At 35.7% G+C, this 21,165-nt stretch overlaps 1 protein-coding gene across 1 annotated transcript in view; it reads left to right on the top strand.

The window, feature by feature from the left end:
- Positions 1–21,165, top strand: part of LOC105857021 (DNA helicase MCM9) — a 70,451-nt gene that overhangs the window by 1,480 nt on the left and 47,806 nt on the right. The window contains exons 2-7 of the mRNA XM_012739120.2: positions 1,721–2,039; positions 5,260–5,576; positions 7,932–8,013; positions 12,086–12,286; positions 15,785–15,910; positions 17,332–17,451. Of these exons, the coding sequence (XP_012594574.1) occupies positions 1,736–2,039; positions 5,260–5,576; positions 7,932–8,013; positions 12,086–12,286; positions 15,785–15,910; positions 17,332–17,451 (1,150 nt within the window). The 5' untranslated portion in view covers positions 1,721–1,735. The remainder of the gene's footprint in view (positions 1–1,720; positions 2,040–5,259; positions 5,577–7,931; positions 8,014–12,085; positions 12,287–15,784; positions 15,911–17,331; positions 17,452–21,165) is intronic.

The following is a 21,165-nucleotide window of genomic DNA, read 5'->3' on the forward strand; positions in this document are numbered from 1 at the left end:
TTGTCAGGATTCTTGGCCTAACTCTAACTGTAGCACCCCCCCTCTTAACCTTTCACACCTTCCAGAATAGTAGGTTCTCAGAGAAGGCAAAATATTGCTAATAAATGGCATGTATAACACATTTTTAGGGTGCTAATCTGTAAATTTTATAAGTCTTCTTTAATATTCATATTTAATGAGCCTGGTACAATAAATGATGGGTAAATGAAATTAAATTACACCTATTCTCCAATGCTGTCTTTCCAAACCAAATGTGAGTTTCTTATTTGGACAGCTTATTTATTTGTAACTGCCCAGTGCCACCGCTGGGATTGTCATCTTATTTAAATTTAATTCCTCTTTCCTTTGTGTTCTTATTCATATTGCATTTTTAGTACTGGTAAGAGCACTATTTCATTTGATATGTCCCTGGAATCTCTGAGGATATAGAGCACCTTTTACTAAGCTTTTCATTTGCCAGCATAGTGCCTTGTACATGGTAGATATTTGGAAATGGACATCGAATTGGGTTTATACATATGTAATTTGTTATCTGACTGTGTGCATGAAAATACAATAGGGGTAGGCCCTTTTAATCTGTAGATACACATTTAAAAACAAAAAGATTGCCAGAGGAATAAGAGAGTAATGGTATACGTTATATTTATTTTCAGTCCTAATTATTTATCATTCGAAGACTCAGTGTTCCTTTCGTTTCCACTGTTTATTTTCTTTACATTCTTGACAGCTGTTTTTATTGCAGCCAGTAATTTTCCCAGGATAAGAGGAGAAAGTATTCACCCCCAAATGTGAATTTCTAAAGCTAATCTGTTAATTATTCAAGTTAAAACTGGCTATCAATTTGATTAGTATGTGTTCCATTTATTAATACCTAGCAGAATACATATGAGTGTGTGTAACAAAACAGAGAGAGAACAAGAACAATATGCTCTTTATATGAACAAAACCTAGACCCAGGACCCTCACAAAGAACTCCACTTCAGCTAGAAGACTGATGTTTAAGATTTTATACTTGAGAGCAAATGTGTGTGTATGAAAGGTAGTCAAAGGCAGGGCCTCTTATGTATGTTATATAAATTATGATACCATCATGCATCACTTAACAATGGGGATGTGTTCTGAGAAATGTGTCGTTAGGCAATTTCATTGTTGTACAAACATCAAAGAGTGTACAAACCTAGATGGTATAGCCTACTACACACCTAGGCTATATGGTGTAGCCTATGGCTTCTAAACTACAAACCGGTACAGCATGTTAGAGTACTGAATACTGTAGGCAACCGTAAAACAGTGGTAAGTGTTTGTGTATCTAAATGTATCTAAACATAGAAAAGTTATAGTAAGAATACAGTATCATAATTTTATGGGACTACCATTGTATATGCTATGTTGATAGAACCTTTATTCAGTGCATGCTGTACACTAATACAGGATTAATGAGGAGGAAGTTTTGGTAAAAGACATGGGAGATGCTTTGAACTGTTGTGGATTTTGATAATCAGTACCAACATAATTCTTAGATTTAACTTCACTAATTTTTAAAGTACATGTACTAAATGACAGTAACAGGTAATTTGTATCTAATTAAGATGTGAATTCAGCTATTATTTTGTTATTATAATGTGATGAAAAGCCAGGATGATTTATATCAATCTTTTTTGTTAAATGTATGTAAATCTTGAATATCAAAAGCATAATCCGATGCTTTCTTTTTCTCTAGTAACCTAGATTCAAGATGAACAACGATCAAGTCGCACTGGTTGGTCAAGTATTTGAGTCGTATGTTTCAGAATACCATAAGAATGATATTCTTCTAATCTTGAAGGAAAGAGATGAGGATGCTCATTACCCAGTTGTGGTTAATGCTATGACCCTTTTTGAGACCAACATGGAAATTGGGGAATACTTCAATGTGTTCCCCAATGAAGTACTTACTATTTTTGATAGTGCACTGCGAAGGTCAGCCTTGACAATTCTCCAGTCCCTTTCTCAGCCTGAAGATGTTTCCATGAAGCAGAATCTTCATGCCAGGATATCAGGTAAATCACTTAAAGGTTTTACTGCTATGTTATTTTCAAGGAAGATTTTGAGAAAATATAACACATGTTGGATTCAGAACACTAAGAAATAATTGATATCTATACTTAAAATGTATAGCTGTTGTGTAGTTGATGGTCAGCACTTTGAGAGCTGAATAATGATAGTGTTCTCTGGGCTTGGATATTAGCCATGCAACTGAGACTAGGGAGAATATATAGAGACAACAGTACACTTGTGTGTTTATGTATTTCTATGTGTGTGTATAAAATTGTAATCCAAAACAGCTTTTTGAGCTTTTGTGACTACTAACAATAAAAACATTGGTAATACAAAGGATTAAAAAAGTGGTAGATTCTGCCCAGGGATCTTCAAAACTATTTTAAGAAATTATTTTTATTCAAGATTAGCATTGTGCTTTCCACCTACCAGGCACTCAGTAAATTTTCACTGAATACATGACAGATTAAGCATCTGAGTTTTTAAGAAACTATAGGGGAGCAGTCAGCAACTTGTGGTGGTAGAGCTGTGTCCTTGAATTCCTGCCTCCAGGACTTCTTGACGCTCACCTTCTGTTTTAAAAGTGAGGTGTTTTTGTGGTTTTTTTTTTAACAGAGGAGATAGAGTTGAATTAAGAATTCTGTAGAACTCTTAAGAATTTTAGGAAAAAATGACACTGCAGTATAACAGTTTTTCATTATTTCATTGCACAGAAACCATTTTGTGGAAGACATAGTGTGGGATGGTGAAAAGAAAAGAATTTATAGGATACCTGGTTAGAAAGAGCTACACCCCTAGGCCAGGAGACTTGGCAAGTTACTTTGTCTTAATGAGCATCAGTTTGCATCTGAAGCAGAACTGGGGTGAGGGCAGTAGAAATGAGAGGTAAAGTGATATTTCTTTAGGGCCAAGGAAGAGAGAATGAATGTTTGAAAGATTCAAAGAAATTATTGTTATATTAATATGTTTTATTAACTCATTATCTTTTTTTCTGTTCTCCTCTGTTTGCATTCAGTAAGTGCTCTCTATTGTACATATATAGAAAGATATTCAGTGAGAAATGTGATGATTAACCCAGTTTGCTTCTTATAGTATAAATAGAATCTGCCAACAATTCCAGGAAAGATGAGGGAGGTAATTGAAAGGAGGTGTTAAAACAAAAACTGGCACACAAGTGTTAGTAGTAGCATTATTCGTAATAACCAAAAAGTGAAGACAACTGAAATGTCCATCAGTGAATAAACAGATAAACAATATGTGGTCTGTCTGTAGAGTGAAATATTATTTGGCCATAAAAAGGAATGAAGTACCGTATGTGTTATAACAGGGATGAATTTTGAAAACATTATGCTAAATGAATGAAGCCAGATACAAAAGGCCATGTATTGTATGATTCCATTCAGACATCCCTGCCTTACATGGCTCAACTTAAAATTTTTCGACTCTGTGATTGTGCAAAAGTGATATACATTTGGTAGAAACCATACTTTAAGTACCCATAAACCATTCTGTTTTTCACTTTCACAACAGGATTCAATAAATTATATGAGGTATTCAACACTTTAATACAAAATAGACTTTGTGTTAGATGATTTTGACCAACTGTAGGCTATTGTAAGTATTCTGAGCGTGTTTAAGGTAGGCTAGGCTAAGCTATGTAGGTTAAGTGTATTAAATGCATTTTCAACTTAGGAGATTTTCTGTTGATAATGGATTTATCATGTGATCCCATTGTAAGTCAAGGAGCATCTATATATGAAATGTCCAGAATAGATAAGTCAATGAAGACTAGAAGTAGATTAGTGGTTGCCATCAGCTAGGGGTAGGAAAGAATGGAGAGTGACTGCTACTGGATACATGAAAATGTTCTGGAATTCTATAGTGTTGATAGTTGTCCAATATTATAAATATACTGATTACCACTGAATTATACACTTTTTGGGGTAATTTTATGGTATGTGAATATCATATTTTTTTAAAAAAGTATTCATGTGAGGAGCAAAAGAAAGGTAACTAAGAATCTGCAAGCAGTGTTAATATATGTTGCCATAATATACATCCCACTTAAGGCCAGGTAAGCAGGAGAGATAGATCCCCCTCTTGGTTGCTTCTTCTTTCTTTACATCCTGGGATATGAACCAAAATCATGACTCACTTAGTGGTAAAATGGGATGCAATTTGAATTAGTATAAATAAAGAATATATCCATTAGAATATGGATAAGTCAGCCTAAGTCTTTCTGCAGACTTGTAACCTGTAACACCAGGTTAACATAGCCTGGCACCTTAGACATTCAGTTACTCTAACTTGCTTTTTCCCCCCATGCTTCCTAAATTGCCTTCTGATTGTTGTTGTTATTATTTGGCTTTCAGAGTAGATGTATCAACAGGGAGAAAACTTATGACCATAGAAACTTAAGGATAATACTTATTATGGTTATTTCTTATGAACTGGAAAATCTGATAAATCAGCCTTCAGTGTGTATTCTTACCTGGTTTTTGAGCCACTAAATTCTGAAGAGGAGACAGTGGGCCATAGGACATTAACCAGCACAGCAAATGCTACCCTGATAAACGTATAAGGAGGTAGCCTTTGACCATCACAGCTAGCACCCTGGCCAAATTGAGAAAGAGGTCATTTTGCATAAGAATTTTCTTTAGTGTTTTGCATCTTTTCTATTGCCTTTTTAAAAATATTGACAAACACAAGGTTTTTTAAAGGATAAAATGATGCTATGAGTAAACCTCTAGGTAAGCCCAGACTTAAAAACATTGTCAGGTTGATGTTTTAATAAATCCTGAATCTAACTACAAAAAAACCAATACATTTCTAGCACTGTGAAACTCTTTGGACATTATGCTACCATCTCTTTATCAATTTGCTTTGTGGTGAACTCAAAGAGTTTTCAATTGATTTTCTGTGTGGCAAACAGTAGTATATTCTTTGGTAAATGTGATTATAATTATATCTAGTATGATTCAGATCCTACTGAGATAGTCTTGTGAGAATCAATCTTTTTTTTAATCCTGGTTATTATAGCATCTAGCTATGTGCTTTTAGAAATAATCCATTGGTAATTGTTATTTGAAATGATTCTTTTCTATTTTCTTGATTTGATCTGCGATTATAATTTTTCTCCCAGGAAATATGAGAATGTATTCTATGGAGTCAAATCCCAAGGTATAAGTTGATGCTGTTTTTGTTTCTTTCTTTCTTCATTAGGTTTGCCTGTCTGTCCTGAGCTGGTGAGGGAGCACATACCTAGAACCAAGGATGTGGGACACTTTTTATCTGTCACTGGGACAGTGATTCGAACAAGTCTGGTGAAGGTCCTAGAGTTTGAGCGGGATTACATGTGTAACAAATGCAAGCATGTATTTGTGGTCAAGGCTGACTTTGAGCAGTATTACACCTTCTGCCGACCATCCTCATGCCCCAGCTTGGAGAGCTGCAATTCCTCTAAATTCACTTTCCTCTCAGGCTTGTCTTCATCTCCAACCAGGTGTAAAGATTACCAGGAAATCAAAATTCAGGAGCAGGTAAAGGATCACATAAATGAAATAACAAATTTAAAGAAGTATTTTTCAGCTGTGGACAAAAATGCTAGGATTAGGGAATGTAAAATGGAGACAAATGGACTTGTGTTGTCATTACTTTGTAGAAGAGCAAACTTGAAACTGTTCCACATATGCCAGAATATAGTCGTTAGAAACCATGTACTAGTCATCTCTTGATTGATTGATTGGTACAGAATCTCTCTCTGTCACCCAGGTAGAGTGCAGTGGTGTCATCATAGCTTACTGCAACCTCAAACTCCTGGGCTCAAGTGATCTTCCTGCCTCAGCCTCCCCCATAGCTGGGACTACAGGCACGTGCCACCATGTTGGCTAATTTTTCTAAATTGTAGTAGAGATAGTTTCTTGCTCTTGTTCAGGCTGGTCTCAAACTCCTGAGCTCCAGCAGTCCTCCCCACTCAGCCCCTAGAGTGCTAGAATTACAAGTGTGAGCCATGGCACCTGGCCTAGTCACCCTTTTAGATAGAGCATTGACAAGAAGGTTGTGGAGTGACTTAATAATTATGTTAAGATTAAATGAATATTTAAGAAGTCCAACCTAGCTGTTCTTAACTGAGGGATAGTAGAAAATTAATGCTCATAACTAAGTATAGGAAGTTAACCCTTTGCACTCAGATGTTGAGTGTGACTCGACATGGTTAGCAAAAATTATAGAGATTAAAATTACTCTTTGAATGTATCAATAATTTGAAATATAAAAAAATCCAAATAAGTAAGTATGTATGAAAGAAACTCCAGTTTTTTATTCTACTGCTGTGCTTTGTAAAATCTGGGGTATTTAAAAAATTAAATCCTGAGTAGAATAAAGGAATAGAGAAAAGAGCAAGCAAGTGCAAAGGGTTAATTAATGTTTAAGTGGTTGTTAAACATTGGAGTGAACAGGATTTGGGCTTTTGGCCCAATTTTATTTGCTCTGCCAAATGAGGTATACATAAACAGAGTGAGCCTAAATATTCATTTAATCTTAACATAATTATTAAGTCACTCCACAACCTTCTTGTCAATGCTCTATCTAAAAGGGTGACTAGGCCAGGTGCCATGGCTCACACTTGTAATTCTAGCACTCTAGGGGCTGAGTGGGGAGGACTGCTGGAGCTCAGGAGTTTGAGACCAGCCTGAACAAGAGCAAGAAACTATCTCTACTACAATTTAGAAAAATTAGCCAACATGGTGGCATAGTTTTCATTTACTTGCAACTTAAATGCAAAAGTTTCTTCTCTCATCTTAAAATGAGTAGGAGATAGGCATTCCAAGGCTAGGTCAGTGTCAAGGACTCAGACTCTTGTGTTTCTATTCCACTATTATTTTTTTTTTTTTTTTTTTTTTTTTTTTTTTTTTGAGACAGAGTCTCGCTTTGTTGCCCGGGCTAGAGTGAGTGCCGTGGCGTCAGCCTAGCTCACAGCAACCTCAAACTCCTGGGCTCGAGTGATCCTTCTGCCTCAGCCTCCCGGGTAGCTGGGACTACAGGCATGCGCCACCATGCCCGGCTAATTTTTTTTATATATATATATCAGTTGGCCAATTAATTTCTTTCTATTTATAGTAGAGACGGGGTCTCGCTCAGGCTGGTTTTGAACTCCTGACCTTGAGCAATCCGCCCGCCTCGGCCTCCCAAGAGCTAGGATTACAGGCGTGAGCCACAGCGCCCGGCCTCCACTATTATTAATACATGGCTTTTCTCTTCTTATGGTTGTTCAGGATGGTGGCTGTAACTTCATCTCATGTATATTGTAGTTAGAAAACAGAAAAAAAGGAGGGATGGACAAAAGTGCCTACGATCTAACAAAGTTACCACTTAAGTAGTCTCCCTGGAAATCTCCTACGAGATATTTGCTTATATCTCATTTGATTATTTGGCCAGAACCTCATGATATAACCACATCTACATTCAAGCGAGCCAGTCTTTTCATTAGGCACATGTCCACATGGAATAAAACCAGGGCTCTGTTACTGAGGAATAATCATGGGGACTGGGTGATTTGTCCCATGTCTTTTGGTTAGAGATCAGGAAAGATATGTTCCTCTTCTAGATAATAACTTTGTTATTATGTTTGGAGCATATGTTTACTTTGACCCTCCACAAGGTAGATTATATATGGAGATATTTTCCATATTGGTGCCTTTATTTTACTCTAGTTTTAGTGAATTCTTATAGTAGGCACAGTTTTCAAGAAAAGATCCTTAAATCTCCATCATAATTAAATTGTATGGTATAATAATACCAGAGAAATAGAAACAATAATTTCAAGTACTGCTAGGCTTCTGGAAACTTAGTATGTATTTAAGCATACTCAGAATCTGTTTTCTTTTCCTTGCTAGGTTCAAAGGCTGTCTGTTGGAAGTATTCCACGATCTATGAAGGTTGTCCTGGAAGATGACTTAGTAGACAGTTGCAAATCTGGTAAGAATGACTTTTATTAGCTTGTGCACAAGATACTAAAGCACTGATTAGGAAAAGCTAACTTTATTTTCCCAAGATCACTGGTAAGGAAATATGTAGGCTTAATTGCTCACCTTGAGAATAGAGACTGGCATAGAGATGGGAGATGACAGCAGGAAAGAGAACTGGGCTGGAGCTATACAACAAACAGCTAGTCCAGCTGATTGTTTTATAGATGAAGAACCTGACTTGCCCAAGGTCACTTAAAGAGTTAAGTGGCAGAACAGGAACATGAATCCAGATCCACTGACTTCTAATCCAGGGCTCTCTTGAGTACACCATAGCTTAACTGCTGCAACTTAAAAAATGTTAGTGGATTTAATAGGCAATCATATAAAATGAAACAGAGGATGTGACTCTTTCGAATGCTACTACAGGTCTTATTGGTGTCTAGAAGAAAGGAAGTGATCATTCCTCTGCTCTGTGCTGGTGACACCATGATAGGAGTCACATTGATTTTGGTCTGCTGTCCTCTGAGGGTCCTCCGTGTTTTCAATGGCCAATCACTGGAATTGGGAGGGAACTTGAAACCATACTCAATGAAGAACTGTAGGTGTTTGTCCTGGAGAGCCCTCAGGAAGGACATGACAGCCAACTTTCAATAGCTGGAAGACTGTCATATAGAAGTGGAGTTGTAATTACAGAAGATTGGCTTTCACTGGGAGAGGGGTAGATTTTGACTCAGTACCTCACAATCAAGTGTCCAGCATGGGTGTTGGATGATGGTGAGTACTTTTTCTCATAGATAGTCAAGCAGAGAGGATATACGGTTCTTCATTGGGGATTTAGGCCTTGCAATGGGAGTTGATCTGGAGGATCTGCAATGTTCCAGGCAAATTAAAGACTTTCTGAGCCTCAGAGCTGTTGTGAAAATCTAAGGGCTCCAGAAACCTGGTTGTTGCAGTGTCATTCTGAGATAATATGTTTTGATCTTTGGGCCCACCAGCCTAGTCCTAAGCTCTCCTTTGCCCCTCTCAATTCATCTCATTCCCTCTTCCTTACTGGGGAGACTGGGAAGAAATCGAACTTAAAAGCGTTAGTCATTTTCAGTTGCTATAACAAATTACTATAGACTAGGTGGCTTAAACAACAAACATTTATTTCTCACTTTAGACGCTAGAAGTCAGAGATCAGGGTGCCAGTGTGTTTGGGTTCTGGTGAGGGCCCTCTTATAGGTTGCTCACAGCTGACTTTCCTGTATTAACATATAGTTGTCTAAATAGTACATGAAAGAGAAAACAGATTTGATTAATCGATTGCCTGCTAAATGACACAAAGATATGTCAAAACACTTTGTTCATACAAGACTCTAGATTTTAACCTAAATCTGTAATATCTGGATCAGCAAAGCAGTGCTTATATGAGCTCAGCCTGAACATGAAAATATCCTTTGATAGAATATTTTCATGCAGTTCATCTACACTGAATTCCTTCTGCATGAAAAATAAATCTTATTTTCCTTTCAAATGACATTAATAATGAAGGATGGATAAAAGCAGTCTGTGAACAGCAATTTTTTTCAATTATTCATAGCTATAAACCCCTGTGGGAAACAAATGACATAAATGGTATAATCCTTGACCTTCAGGAACTTAGAGCCTAGTTAGGAACCCCAATTCAATATGTGCAGAGTAATAAAGTTGGAGGTTGTATACTGGTATATGTCAGTACAGCAGGAAATGAGAAATGGGTCTGACTGGGGATAGCTACGGTAGTAAATGTGCTACAGAAGATACAGAGCACAAAGAAACTGGATTGTATAAAAGTAAGAATTTTAGCTGAAAATAACATTGTTTATAATATTTACTGTTGAAAGATACAAAAGCTTAAAGTGACCTTTGGACTGTCACACATACCACACAGTTGTTCTGCTGATCAGTCATATGAATCTGCCACTCAATAAATATTGAAGGGTTTTTTAAGGTATCAGTTACTCTGCAAATGTAAGGTAGGTTTAGTATAATAACAACTAATATTTATTGAGCACTTACTATGTTATAGATATTCTCCCCATTGCACTATGATATAAATATAATTCCTATTTTTTAGGTCAGGAAACAAGCTCAGGAAAATTAGGTAATTTGCCCAGGGTCACATAGCCAGTGAGCAGTGGAGGTGAGATCTACATCCAAATCTGATGAGAGTCAGCACTCTTGGCCACACTTTAGTATTCTACATTTTCTACATAATCACTACTTATTGACATTAGATTATTGCTTATGGGTGATATATCTAAAACTTAAGTTCCTTATTTAACTAGTTTAGAAACAACCTAAATGTCCATTAAAATGACCATAATAGAGGACTGTTCCACATCCTCATGTAAAGTTGCCCCAATCATTTTTATCTAAAAATTTGGGGGCAGACAATATAGTAAATGATCATTATTCCCAGTTGGGTTGAAAATCATCCAAGGAGGGGCTTAGGAAAGATCTTGGAATATGTATGAAGCCCTGATTTAGTATATTTATTACCATTTAGTGTGAAGTTGCCTTTAGCTGGAAATGTGAATGTGCCTCTATTCTGTGAATTGGCACCACCAGTTCCATGTGTTCTGCATTTACAGAACAGTTTTCTTCAGGAAATCAAAAGCTCTGCAGATTACACATTACACATTGAAATTTACAAAGTGAAGGCATTTTTCATCAGCAAATAATATATAGTTAGCACAAAGGCATGGAAATGAATTGCCTGTTAATTCTGAGACATTGTTTGTTATGCAAAATATAAATACCAGGACTGGGTTTGGGGCATGTCCAATATCCTGTGTTCAACAAGATTGAAATTTTGAAGGAGTAGGATTATGATTTTTGTTTCAGTTTTTGTTTTTGGCTCCCTTTTCTCTAGTACCAAAATATCAAGTGCAAAACATTCATATATATTTGTTAACTGATGCATTGCATTCTATTAATATATAATATGATAAGCACAGATGGCAATGTTTGGCATATGTGCCTATAAACTACCCAAGACCTAGTAGGAAAATCTATAAAAGTTTAATATTCTGCCTACCAAGAATGAGAGGGTTTCCTCAGGTAGGTAGGAAGGAACCACCAAGAAGGAACAAGCAGGATTGTATCTTGTGCCTTCATAGTTTATGGGAAGGAGCTTTGAAGTAGAACTGATATTCATTAATTTTCTTAGTTCATTGTTTCTTTGGTTCATTGAAAAAAAGAAGGGTAGTGAGCAAAATGTTAACAAATGTGAGTAAAAAATGAACATGTAAGAAACTAAAACTAGGCTGGGCGCGGTGGCTCACCCCTGTAATCCTAGCATTCTGGAAGGCTGAGGTGGGTGAATTGTTTGAGCTCAGGAGTTCGAGACCAACCTGAGCAAGAGCGAGACCCCGTCACTACTAAAAGAATAGAAAGAAATTACTTGGACAGCTAAAAATATACAGAAAAAATTAGCAGGGCATGGTGGCACATGCTTGTAGTCCCAGCTACTCAAGAGGCTGAGGCAGGAGGATCTCTTGAGCCCAGGAGTTTGAGGTTGCTGTGAGCTAGGCTGACGCCACAGCACCCTAGCCCAGGCAACAGAGTGAGACTCTGTCTCAAAAAGAAAAAAGAAGCTAAAACTAGGTGTCAGTCATCACAAGGTTGTCTCTTGCTGACACCAAGTTGATTATAGCTGCAATTCCCATCTCTCTTCTCTAAATGAGAACTAAATGGTTAGAGACTCTGAGAGAATGAACATTCACTCAGTGTAACTGTGATGAATAAATTATATCCAGTAAACTATTAATATTTTCCTAGTGAAGGATAATTGGTGTCATTATCATGTAGTAGATTATGAAAAATAAAATTACTGACTTCAGCTTTTTACTTTGCAGATACTGTATGACAGTCTGTGGGGAAAAACAAAATTGGGAATCTGGGGTGTTCTTGTGCATCCAAATTGTTTTTTGGATGAATGTATACATTCTGAACCCTAGTAGGGGAGTGATGTATTTCTAATTTCTGGTCCTTTGTCATGTGAGTCTGTGCCCACATGTAAGATGCTACTGGTGGGCTCACTTGCTGCTTTTTCCTAGGTGATGACCTAACTATTTATGGGGTTGTAATGCAACGGTGGAAGCCCTTTCAGCAAGATGTGCGCTGTGAAGTGGAGATAGTTCTGAAAGCCAATTATATACAAGTAAATAACGACCAGTCCTCGGGCATCCCCATGGATGAGGAGGTCCGAAAGGAATTTGAAGATTTTTGGGAATGCTATAAGAGTGATCCCTTTGCAGGTTTGTGATTAAGGGGATAAAGCTGATTATTATTAATGGCATTGCATTCAGTAGTTAAATATGATGTCTGTGATTTGGGGACAACCTTACAAGCTGCATAACTCAGTGGCTGAGCTCAAAGGGAGTAGCATTTGTCAGTATCTCTAGCTGTAGTCTCCCTCTGAAGCCATTTTATGACATAGTCTTTTAAATTTAGAAATCTATTTAGAGATCTTCCTGGAGATTTTCCATTTCTATTATTTTAAACACCTTGTATACTATGAAAACAGTTTGAGTTTCCTGCCTTCTTTATCAATTAAAAAGTTCTTTAAAAAGGCAAAACTTATGTTATTAGGAAACCTCATCATATTAAAGCCGTTATTTCTCTTCTGATGTATTATTTTCAGTAATAGAGATAACTTCACCCTATTTTGGCTGAAGATTTTAAAATAGGGCGTAACTAGGAAAGAGATGAAGAGGGATAGAATATGCAGGGAATAAGCTTTTTCATCACAGCAAAAATTTTGATTGTGACACTTTAGCGTAATTACATAGAATAAAACCTCACACAGCCTTTGGGTTTGTAGTGTATTTTTTATTGAAAAGTCCCAGATGTATAAAACACCAATTAAGTCTTCAAATGCCAGTTTTCATTTTTCCTTGGAGGCATCTTCTCAGAAAAATAAATTGAAGCTAGTAATAGACTATTTCTAACAAACTTCACCTCAAATCTAATATATTGAGTACTTTATTCTTAAATCAAATGCTGAACTAGACAGATGATATATCACAAAGTAAGGCTTCCATTTACCTAAATATGGGCAGTTTGCCTTTATTTTGTGGGATTTTTTTGGGTGTTTTTGCTTATGTGTATAGCACATATGAAGTTGTTCCTGATCTTTCTTTTATTTGATCTATATAGAAAGAACCAAAAGTTCTCAACATTATGGCTTTATGAAGGACTTTAAGAATCATATATATTTTTTTAAATAAATTCTTTGACTGGAAATGGTTTCTTAGGATTAGGTCCTTATAAAAATCTGTAACTTTTCCTTGCATGGTTATTCCTTACTGGTTCCAGTGCCACGCCTCAACTCTACCTTATGACAGTGAAGGAAGGCCACCACACAGTGCTCTAACCAGAGCTTCAGTGCTTGTGCTGGTGATTACAGTCTAGCTTTTTTTAATTAGACAGTTGTATAACTCATTTATTAGATTAAAGAAGTAAATATAACAGCATTGTTAGAAGTGTAAGTAGGAAGACAACGAGAAAATGAGGCAACATTTTTTTTAGTATAAATGGCTTCTCCCTTCTTAGTTTCCTATTTTTAGTATAAATGGCTTCTCCCTTCTTAGTTTCCTATTGACCAGTATCAGTGCACTATATTTCTTCATTTCACGTGTGTGTTGGCAGGAAGGAGAGGTAAACATGGAAAGCTGTGTCCAAGAGGACATCTTCATTCTGCCAGTCTAAAGCACCTCTCCTGCTCATGGAGGTTGACCTGCTTGATGAAGACTTTATCCTGTGGATATTGACTAGAATGACTCTAAAGGCTTTATTCTGATCTGCAGTGACTTCAGGGATCCCTTGACCCTGGTGCTTATATACTGGATAACCCAAACGTATGGGTTGGGGTCTGTTGGGCCATCTGAACCCACTCTGGGGTGACTCAATTATCTTAGATCTAAGAGCTTTTCTTCATTGGGATAACTGAAGGCCATGCCACAAGAGGTGATAAGTAGGCTGTTGCCACATTATTGACATGGTCTATAACCACAGATTTATGTGGGAGGTGGAGATGGGGATAGTATTGACCCTAATGCATTCTTTTCCATGATATAGCCATGGGAGCTTCTACTGCCATGATCCAAGTAATCAAGTTTTTTAACTTAGACAAGTTTAGGATTATGGCCTTTTCCCTTTGTTTTTCTCTAGTACCTCAGTCCTACCTTCATAGTCTATCTTTTGTATTGACTTCAGTGTGAGGAAATCTTGAGATCAGAAATTAAGTACAAGTAATACAGGTAACAAAATAGTTAACAGTTAAGTAGTTCCCGCTATGTGCCAGGTACACTTCGTTCTTTGTGCAGTACACTTATTAATTCCTTTCATCCTAACAATTCTATGCTGATACCATTACCGTCTCCATTTTACAGATAAGGAAATGGAGGCAGAGAGGTTAAGAAACTTGTCCAAGGTCAGACAGCTAGTAAATAATAGTACCAGGATTTGAATCCAGACATGACCCCATATCCTGTGCTCTTTACCACTGGGATATGCTTCCTGTCAGCACATTAGTCACGGATCCTCTTGTAGTCAGCAAAGCTTTCTCTTTAACAGCTTTGGCTTGAGTGTAAGCAACTCCCTGGTCAGTTGCTTACACTTAAATCTGCTTATTGGGGCTATTCCTTTTTCCTTATCTGTGTAATTTCTAGATTCTGGTCACAATTTATCTACCTGCTGTCAGGTCTTTTTATATTCTTAAATTTCTGACCTTTTTTCTCTGGGCTTTCTATCTCAGGAAAGGGAAGGTTTCCTTCTGGCAGTTAATGGACTTCCTGGATTTACTAAATCTTCTTTCTGGTTCTTTTTATACTAAAAGATTTTCTTCACCATTTCTGCCATCTCAGGTCACATCACATCACTTAGTTGCCACTGAGTTCATTTTGATTCATTACTAAAGTAGCCTTTGTTTACAGGGCCATAAATTGTAGAAATGCTCAGGAATGAATGGCTTGTTAGAATTTTGTAGATTTGTTAGGACAATGACTGAATGAAATACTTTATATGTGGATGAGATAGGCAGATTCTCAGACATAGTGCTTTGATATTTCTGAAAAAGGACACATGGTCAGAATTCAACATCTCCAGCTTAAGATCTCTAGGGTTGTAGTTTGCAATGATCTTAATACCCTGATACCCATGTAACTTATTCCAGATAAAACAGAAGTTAGCAAACTGCCCAGAGCAAATGCTGAATTGACTTGTAGGGTAGATTGATTTTACTTTTCTTCCTTCTCTTACACTTTTAGAGAAGCTCTATGAGTGCCAACTACCTCTATATTTAAAACTTACTGAGTCCTATGATCTGATTCATTGTTTCTGAGATTGAACCACCTTCCTTGTATTTAGGCAAAAGAGTAATTTTACTGAAATTACCACATAGAAAGTACAACTGGTATTACTTTAAGGGATGATATGTTGGCCTGATAGGTCATAAATGAGAGAGAAAAGATTTCCTTTCTTTATAACCCTTCTAAAGTATAATAAATTTATGAAAAATTAAGAAGTACCCAGGAATAAAAAGCAGCCTTTTTATCTCATGGCATTAATAAAAGGACTTTTTAGAACCAAAAAGTTATTTACTCCTTTTAGTCTTTTGGAATTTGCCCCTTGATCATTTCAAATTACAGAAAGAGTATGTTTATAGGAGACTGGTCAATTAGTATAGGAAGGGAAATTTCGGTTAGGGTTTCTTGATAATTATTGGTGAGTTCTGATCTTTTTGCCTTTCCTAGGAAGGAATGAAATACTGGCCAGCTTGTGCCCTCAAGTATTTGGGATGTATCTAGTAAAGCTTGCTGTGGCCATGGTGCTGGCTGGTGGGATTCAAAGGACTGACGCCACAGGAACACGGGTCAGAGGTTAGTACCTACTTAAAAATTTTGAGAAATATTAACACAGGGAGAGAAGCTAGACTTTTTCTTTCCTGAATAAAAAACATTTGTTGAGCTTTATCTTTTAAATGTAATCTTTTAAAACTGACAATTGTCCAAATATACTTAGTCCAGCATCTATATCTGAGAAGCTACTTTAGAAATCTAGAAAGGCTGAAAGAAATCATGCTTTTCAACTGGTATATGCTTTTGCTCTAGCCTTTGTAAGGGTGCCACAAAATAACATCTTTACATTTCTATGACTGGGTATGTTTTTCATTGGATCCCCAGTCTCTTCAAGAGGAAAAGATTAGAAATAGTACATTTTAATGTCTCCAAGTCAGTGTCTTTCCATCTGTGACTGTCACTGTTTCTCTCAGACTGCTGCTCTCAGGCATCTGCCTGCTGATTCCCCTTTTGCTGCTAGAGAACAAATGTTCCAGCTGCTGTGAGGTACTACTGTAGGTCACACATTCAAGCAAAGATTACTCTAAGTGTACAATTATGTCCAGATGGCAGAAAGCTCTTTTGCAGCTAACACACTTAACTGACCTGAGTCTGGCATGAAGTATGTAAACCAAAAGACTAAAAGGAAGTTATTATAAATCAGGCTATTCGTAGGGACTCTAAAACCATATACGGTACAGTATAGAATAGTTAAGTATTAAGTTCATGTATATGTTTTGACCACTTGTTTGCAAGGCACTCTGCTAAATATTGAGCTTACATAGGGGTTTCCTATTAATATATTTAGAAAACACTGGAGTATTACTGAAGAAATTCATTTGGTCAGTGAGATAATATACTATAGGATATGCATATGCTCATTTATGTTATATATGAAAAATAAATGTACATATAATTAAGATAGATATTTCACTAAGTAAAATTTTCATAAATGAAAAAGTTTTAACTATTGGAATCATAAGTGATTTGGTATTTATAAAGCACTTACAAAGTCCCCAACACTTATAAGTTCTTACAGAAAAATAAAATACTTATATGACTTGTATGGAAAAATTTAATCACAGTAGTTTGGTATTTAAAAATAGATTAAGTAAAATCAGATACCTTATAAGCCAAAAATTTTTTAAATGTTAAATATAGGCCTAAATATCTGGAAATAGCACATAACTTTAATGAATTTAGATTTTAAATGTCATATTCAGTAATCAATTAAAGACTGTTAAATTTATGACAGTTAACTTTTCTAAAGATTTTGTAAATTCTTCCTCAAATGACCTTATGTAAAAGTATACAGCAGAAATACTATATAAATTGCCAACTCACCTGCTGAAAAAAAAAAAAAACAGTGTTGGCATTCCAAGTGGACCACTTTCTTTTTAATTATACTTATTCATAGGTCCTTTTATTGAAATTTAAAACTTTACATATTTACTTTTTCCTAGGTGAATCTCATCTCTTATTGGTTGGGGATCCTGGTACAGGGAAATCTCAATTCCTGAAATATGCAGCAAAGATTACACCAAGATCTGTGCTGACCACAGGAATTGGATCTACAAGTGCAGGTACTTTATGTGACAATTTCAAGTAATTTAATATTACTACAGAAGCTAACACAAGAGTTTTTTCTTATGAAAAACTGCCTATAATAGGGTAATTATCAAGCTAATTTTTGAGATTGCCCAAAACTGAAGGAAATATGCAACATTACTTTTGTAGTTCTAACAAAATATTTTGAAAGCTCCACCTTCACTTATCTTTGCATCTTAATTTTGAACAATCCTCTTTGATATTCTCATTCTCTACTGATTCCCATCATACATATTTATGCAGAAAAAAGTACACATCATCTGGCATTTTATGAAGACCCAGCAAACAGAATGTTAAAGTAAACTAAACGGGTAAATTTACAAAAGTAGACAGAAGGTAAAGAGTTTAAGGCATGTTCATTCTCATAGATCTGACAGGCAACAGTAGCTTCTATAGAAATAGGTAGAAAATTTGTCTATTAGTATTTGGAAGGCATATTTTCAACACTGCAATGTGAAGCTTCATTTATACATTGTAATGATTCTTTTGCAAGCACACTTAAAAGCCTTTGCAGATAGAATGTCAAGATTTGATTATAAAGTGACCTAGGGAATTTAGGAAAAAATTATTTTAAAAAATGTTTTGATGCCATTTTATACTTTTACACTTTTGATTGGGATAGTGTTTCAACTGTTCTTCTAAAAATAAGCCCTTGGTTTCACACATTTTACAAATGTTATTTGCTACTTGTAAAGGGAGTCTAGCTTCCATTGACCTGTGCCTAAGTTTCTTATGAGAAGCTTATACTTTAAAATTTATCATATAACTGAAAATGCTCCACTAATGGTCTTATATAAGTAGGAAACCATTTTGAAGAGCCTGTCAGGTTTTGAAACATGAATATAACTGAACAGTACATTAAGCATTGACAAGGGATTCTGGAGAGTAGATAAACTTCAGGTTACTAGAAAGGCAGGCAGTAAGAATATATAAAGAATATTTCCTATGCATTTTAAAATCCTTATGACTGAATGTACTAGAGTCTGTATAAAATGATAATAGATGTTTGCCAAGGAATTATGCAAAATGTTTCCTAAGTAATCATGTGGAATGTCAAAATATAAGTCCAAGCTATCTTGTGGGCTATTCATAATTTCAGACTATTAGGGCAATTTAAAAGTGAATAGCTGCTGATTCACTGGATTAATGAATTAGTGTAAAAAATGTACTGGCACTTTTCCCTCCTTTTTTATGTCAAGATCATAATCCAAATCTGAGAGAAAAGACAGGTATAGGGAATATAAGCTTTACAACTGTAGAAAAGTTATTGCTACTTCTGCCTAAAGGGCCAGACTAGCCCTTCTTAAAATTGTAGATTGCTACCCATTAGAAAGTCATAAAAGTCAATTCATTGGGTCAGAAGCAGCACTTTGACAATGAAATACAATTTTAAAGAAATGCCAGAATACTGCAGATAGTAAAGGTGCACTAAGGGTGCATTTTCATGAAAGTACTTATGTTACAGGGATCACGCTTTATTTTTTTAAAAACAATTTTTGTATCATGGATCATGATAAAAAGTTTTGAAAACTGCTGCCACAATCTTGGGAAAACTAGAGACACAAATTTTAAAACCAAAGGATAAGACCACATTGGAGCCTAAGGTTAAGAATGAGCAAATACACACACACTTCCTCAGACTTCCTGAATGTTTTCTGAGCTCAAGTGGTACCCCTATTTCCTCCAATCTTCTCACCTATCTCTTCAGTGCCATAGTAATTTTGTTCATGCTTGTCTTCTCAGGACACAGCTATTTACTCTGATCAAAAGGGGGAAAACAATTCTATACCTTCTAGCTATAATTCAGATATAGTATCTATAAATGAGGCTAAACAGGGAAAAGACCTACATGCTACAGTTTCTTAGTTCCTAATGTATGAATTCTAAATCTATTTTCATTCCGTTTTTAAAAAATTATCTTGGCCAGGCGTGGTGGCTCACGCCTGTAATCCTAGCACTCTGGGAGGCCGAGGCAGGCGGATTGCTCGAGGTCAGGAGTTCGAAACTAGCCTGAGCAAGAGCGAGACCCCGTCTCTACTATAAATAGAAAGAAATTAATTGGCCAACTAATATATATAGAAAAAATTAACCGGGCATGGTGGTATATGCCTGTAGTCCCAGCTACTTGGGAGGCTGAGGCAGCAGGATTGCTTGAGCCCAGGAGTTTGAGGTTGCTGTGAGCTAGGCTGACGCCACGACACTCACTTTAGCCTGGGCAACAACGTGAGACTCTGTCTCAAAAAAAAAAAAAAAAAAAAAAAAAAATTATCTTATGAAGACATAACATTTAAGATAAAAAAAATCAGCTAGATAAATGGGTCAAAAAAAAAAGATAAAAAGAAACAGTTTGTGCCCCAAACTTCTGTGAAGATTAACTATCCATTTATAAATTGACATAAAAACCTTTTGATATTACTACAAATTGATAGTTATTAGAATAAAAACTCAGCAGTAAATTACTTTATTTGGTGATTTGGCTTATTAGGCTTTATTTCTATAAAGCACATATTGCTTCTGTTTATATTAATCACTGAGCTCTTATTGGAAAGTAATGCTTTTATTTTCAGTTTAATATTTTAACATTTTTTTTAACTGCAATTAGACAAAAAATGAGATTTTCTTCATAAAGTTTAACAAGTATTTTACTTTTAAAATGTATTAACTGGTTAATGGACAGTATTTTAATCTGGCATATTAAATTTCAAACTTTAACATTTGGCAAAACTTGGCTTCATAAATTTACTTTTTTAGGATAATAGGAAATATATACAATTTAGAATCTATATTTAGACAAATGCCCTTTCCTTTCCTCAACATAAAACCTTTAAAAAGTGCAAGTATAAAAGTTTCAGCTTTGAAGGCACTGTATAACCTGCATTATATTGCTGTCTTGCTGAGCAAGAATAATGAAAATATTCTACCCTTAATTTAATTGATCATAAGAAACTTTTTGAGGAAGGACCTAGCTCTCAAAAAGAACCTTTTAGCCCATCTAGTTAATGAATTGCTGTCCAACACTGCTTTTCAAAAACTTATATGGAAAAGCTATCTAGAAAATGTTAACCACAGATACATTTGATCTCATTCTTCATGTCAGAGAAGATGGAGAAGAGTGGTACAGGTGTGAAAATATACATATTTCTAAAATAGTAACTACTACAATAAAGTTAAATATACCTTTCTAAATCCAATGTTTTTGTATACTCTTTTTATATCCTGCCAACAAGTGATCAGAAGAATTTTAAAGAGTTTATTATATTTGTATTTTTATAAATCTAATAGACAAATTTGAGTTATTATAATCTTCTGTTCTTCAATTTAGGGAGTCTGTATTTGTTCTTGATATTGTATTTGGTCTTGAATTCAATGGGTAGTAACAATGTATGATTCAAGAAGTGCTCAGATGTCCTAAACTCTGTTATAAAAACAAAAACCATAGCCAGGTTTTATAAACAATTAGCCACATTTGTTATTATCTTAGAAAACAAACCAAATGTTGTCCAACATTATGTGAACTGTAATAGTAGCCATGAGAGGCTTCAGGGTGACCTGGAAAATAAAATCCTAAAGTTCTTGGTAGCATATAGTTAATTTCAAATCCCCTTTTAAAGGCCATACCAAAAAAGAATAGAAATTTACCCCTTAAATTAAACCACACTGTGTTTTCATAGGAAGAACTATTTTAGTTG

This window comes from Microcebus murinus, chromosome 5, assembly GCF_040939455.1.
Source record: "Microcebus murinus isolate Inina chromosome 5, M.murinus_Inina_mat1.0, whole genome shotgun sequence".
NCBI classification, from domain to species: Eukaryota; Metazoa; Chordata; class Mammalia; order Primates; family Cheirogaleidae; genus Microcebus; species Microcebus murinus.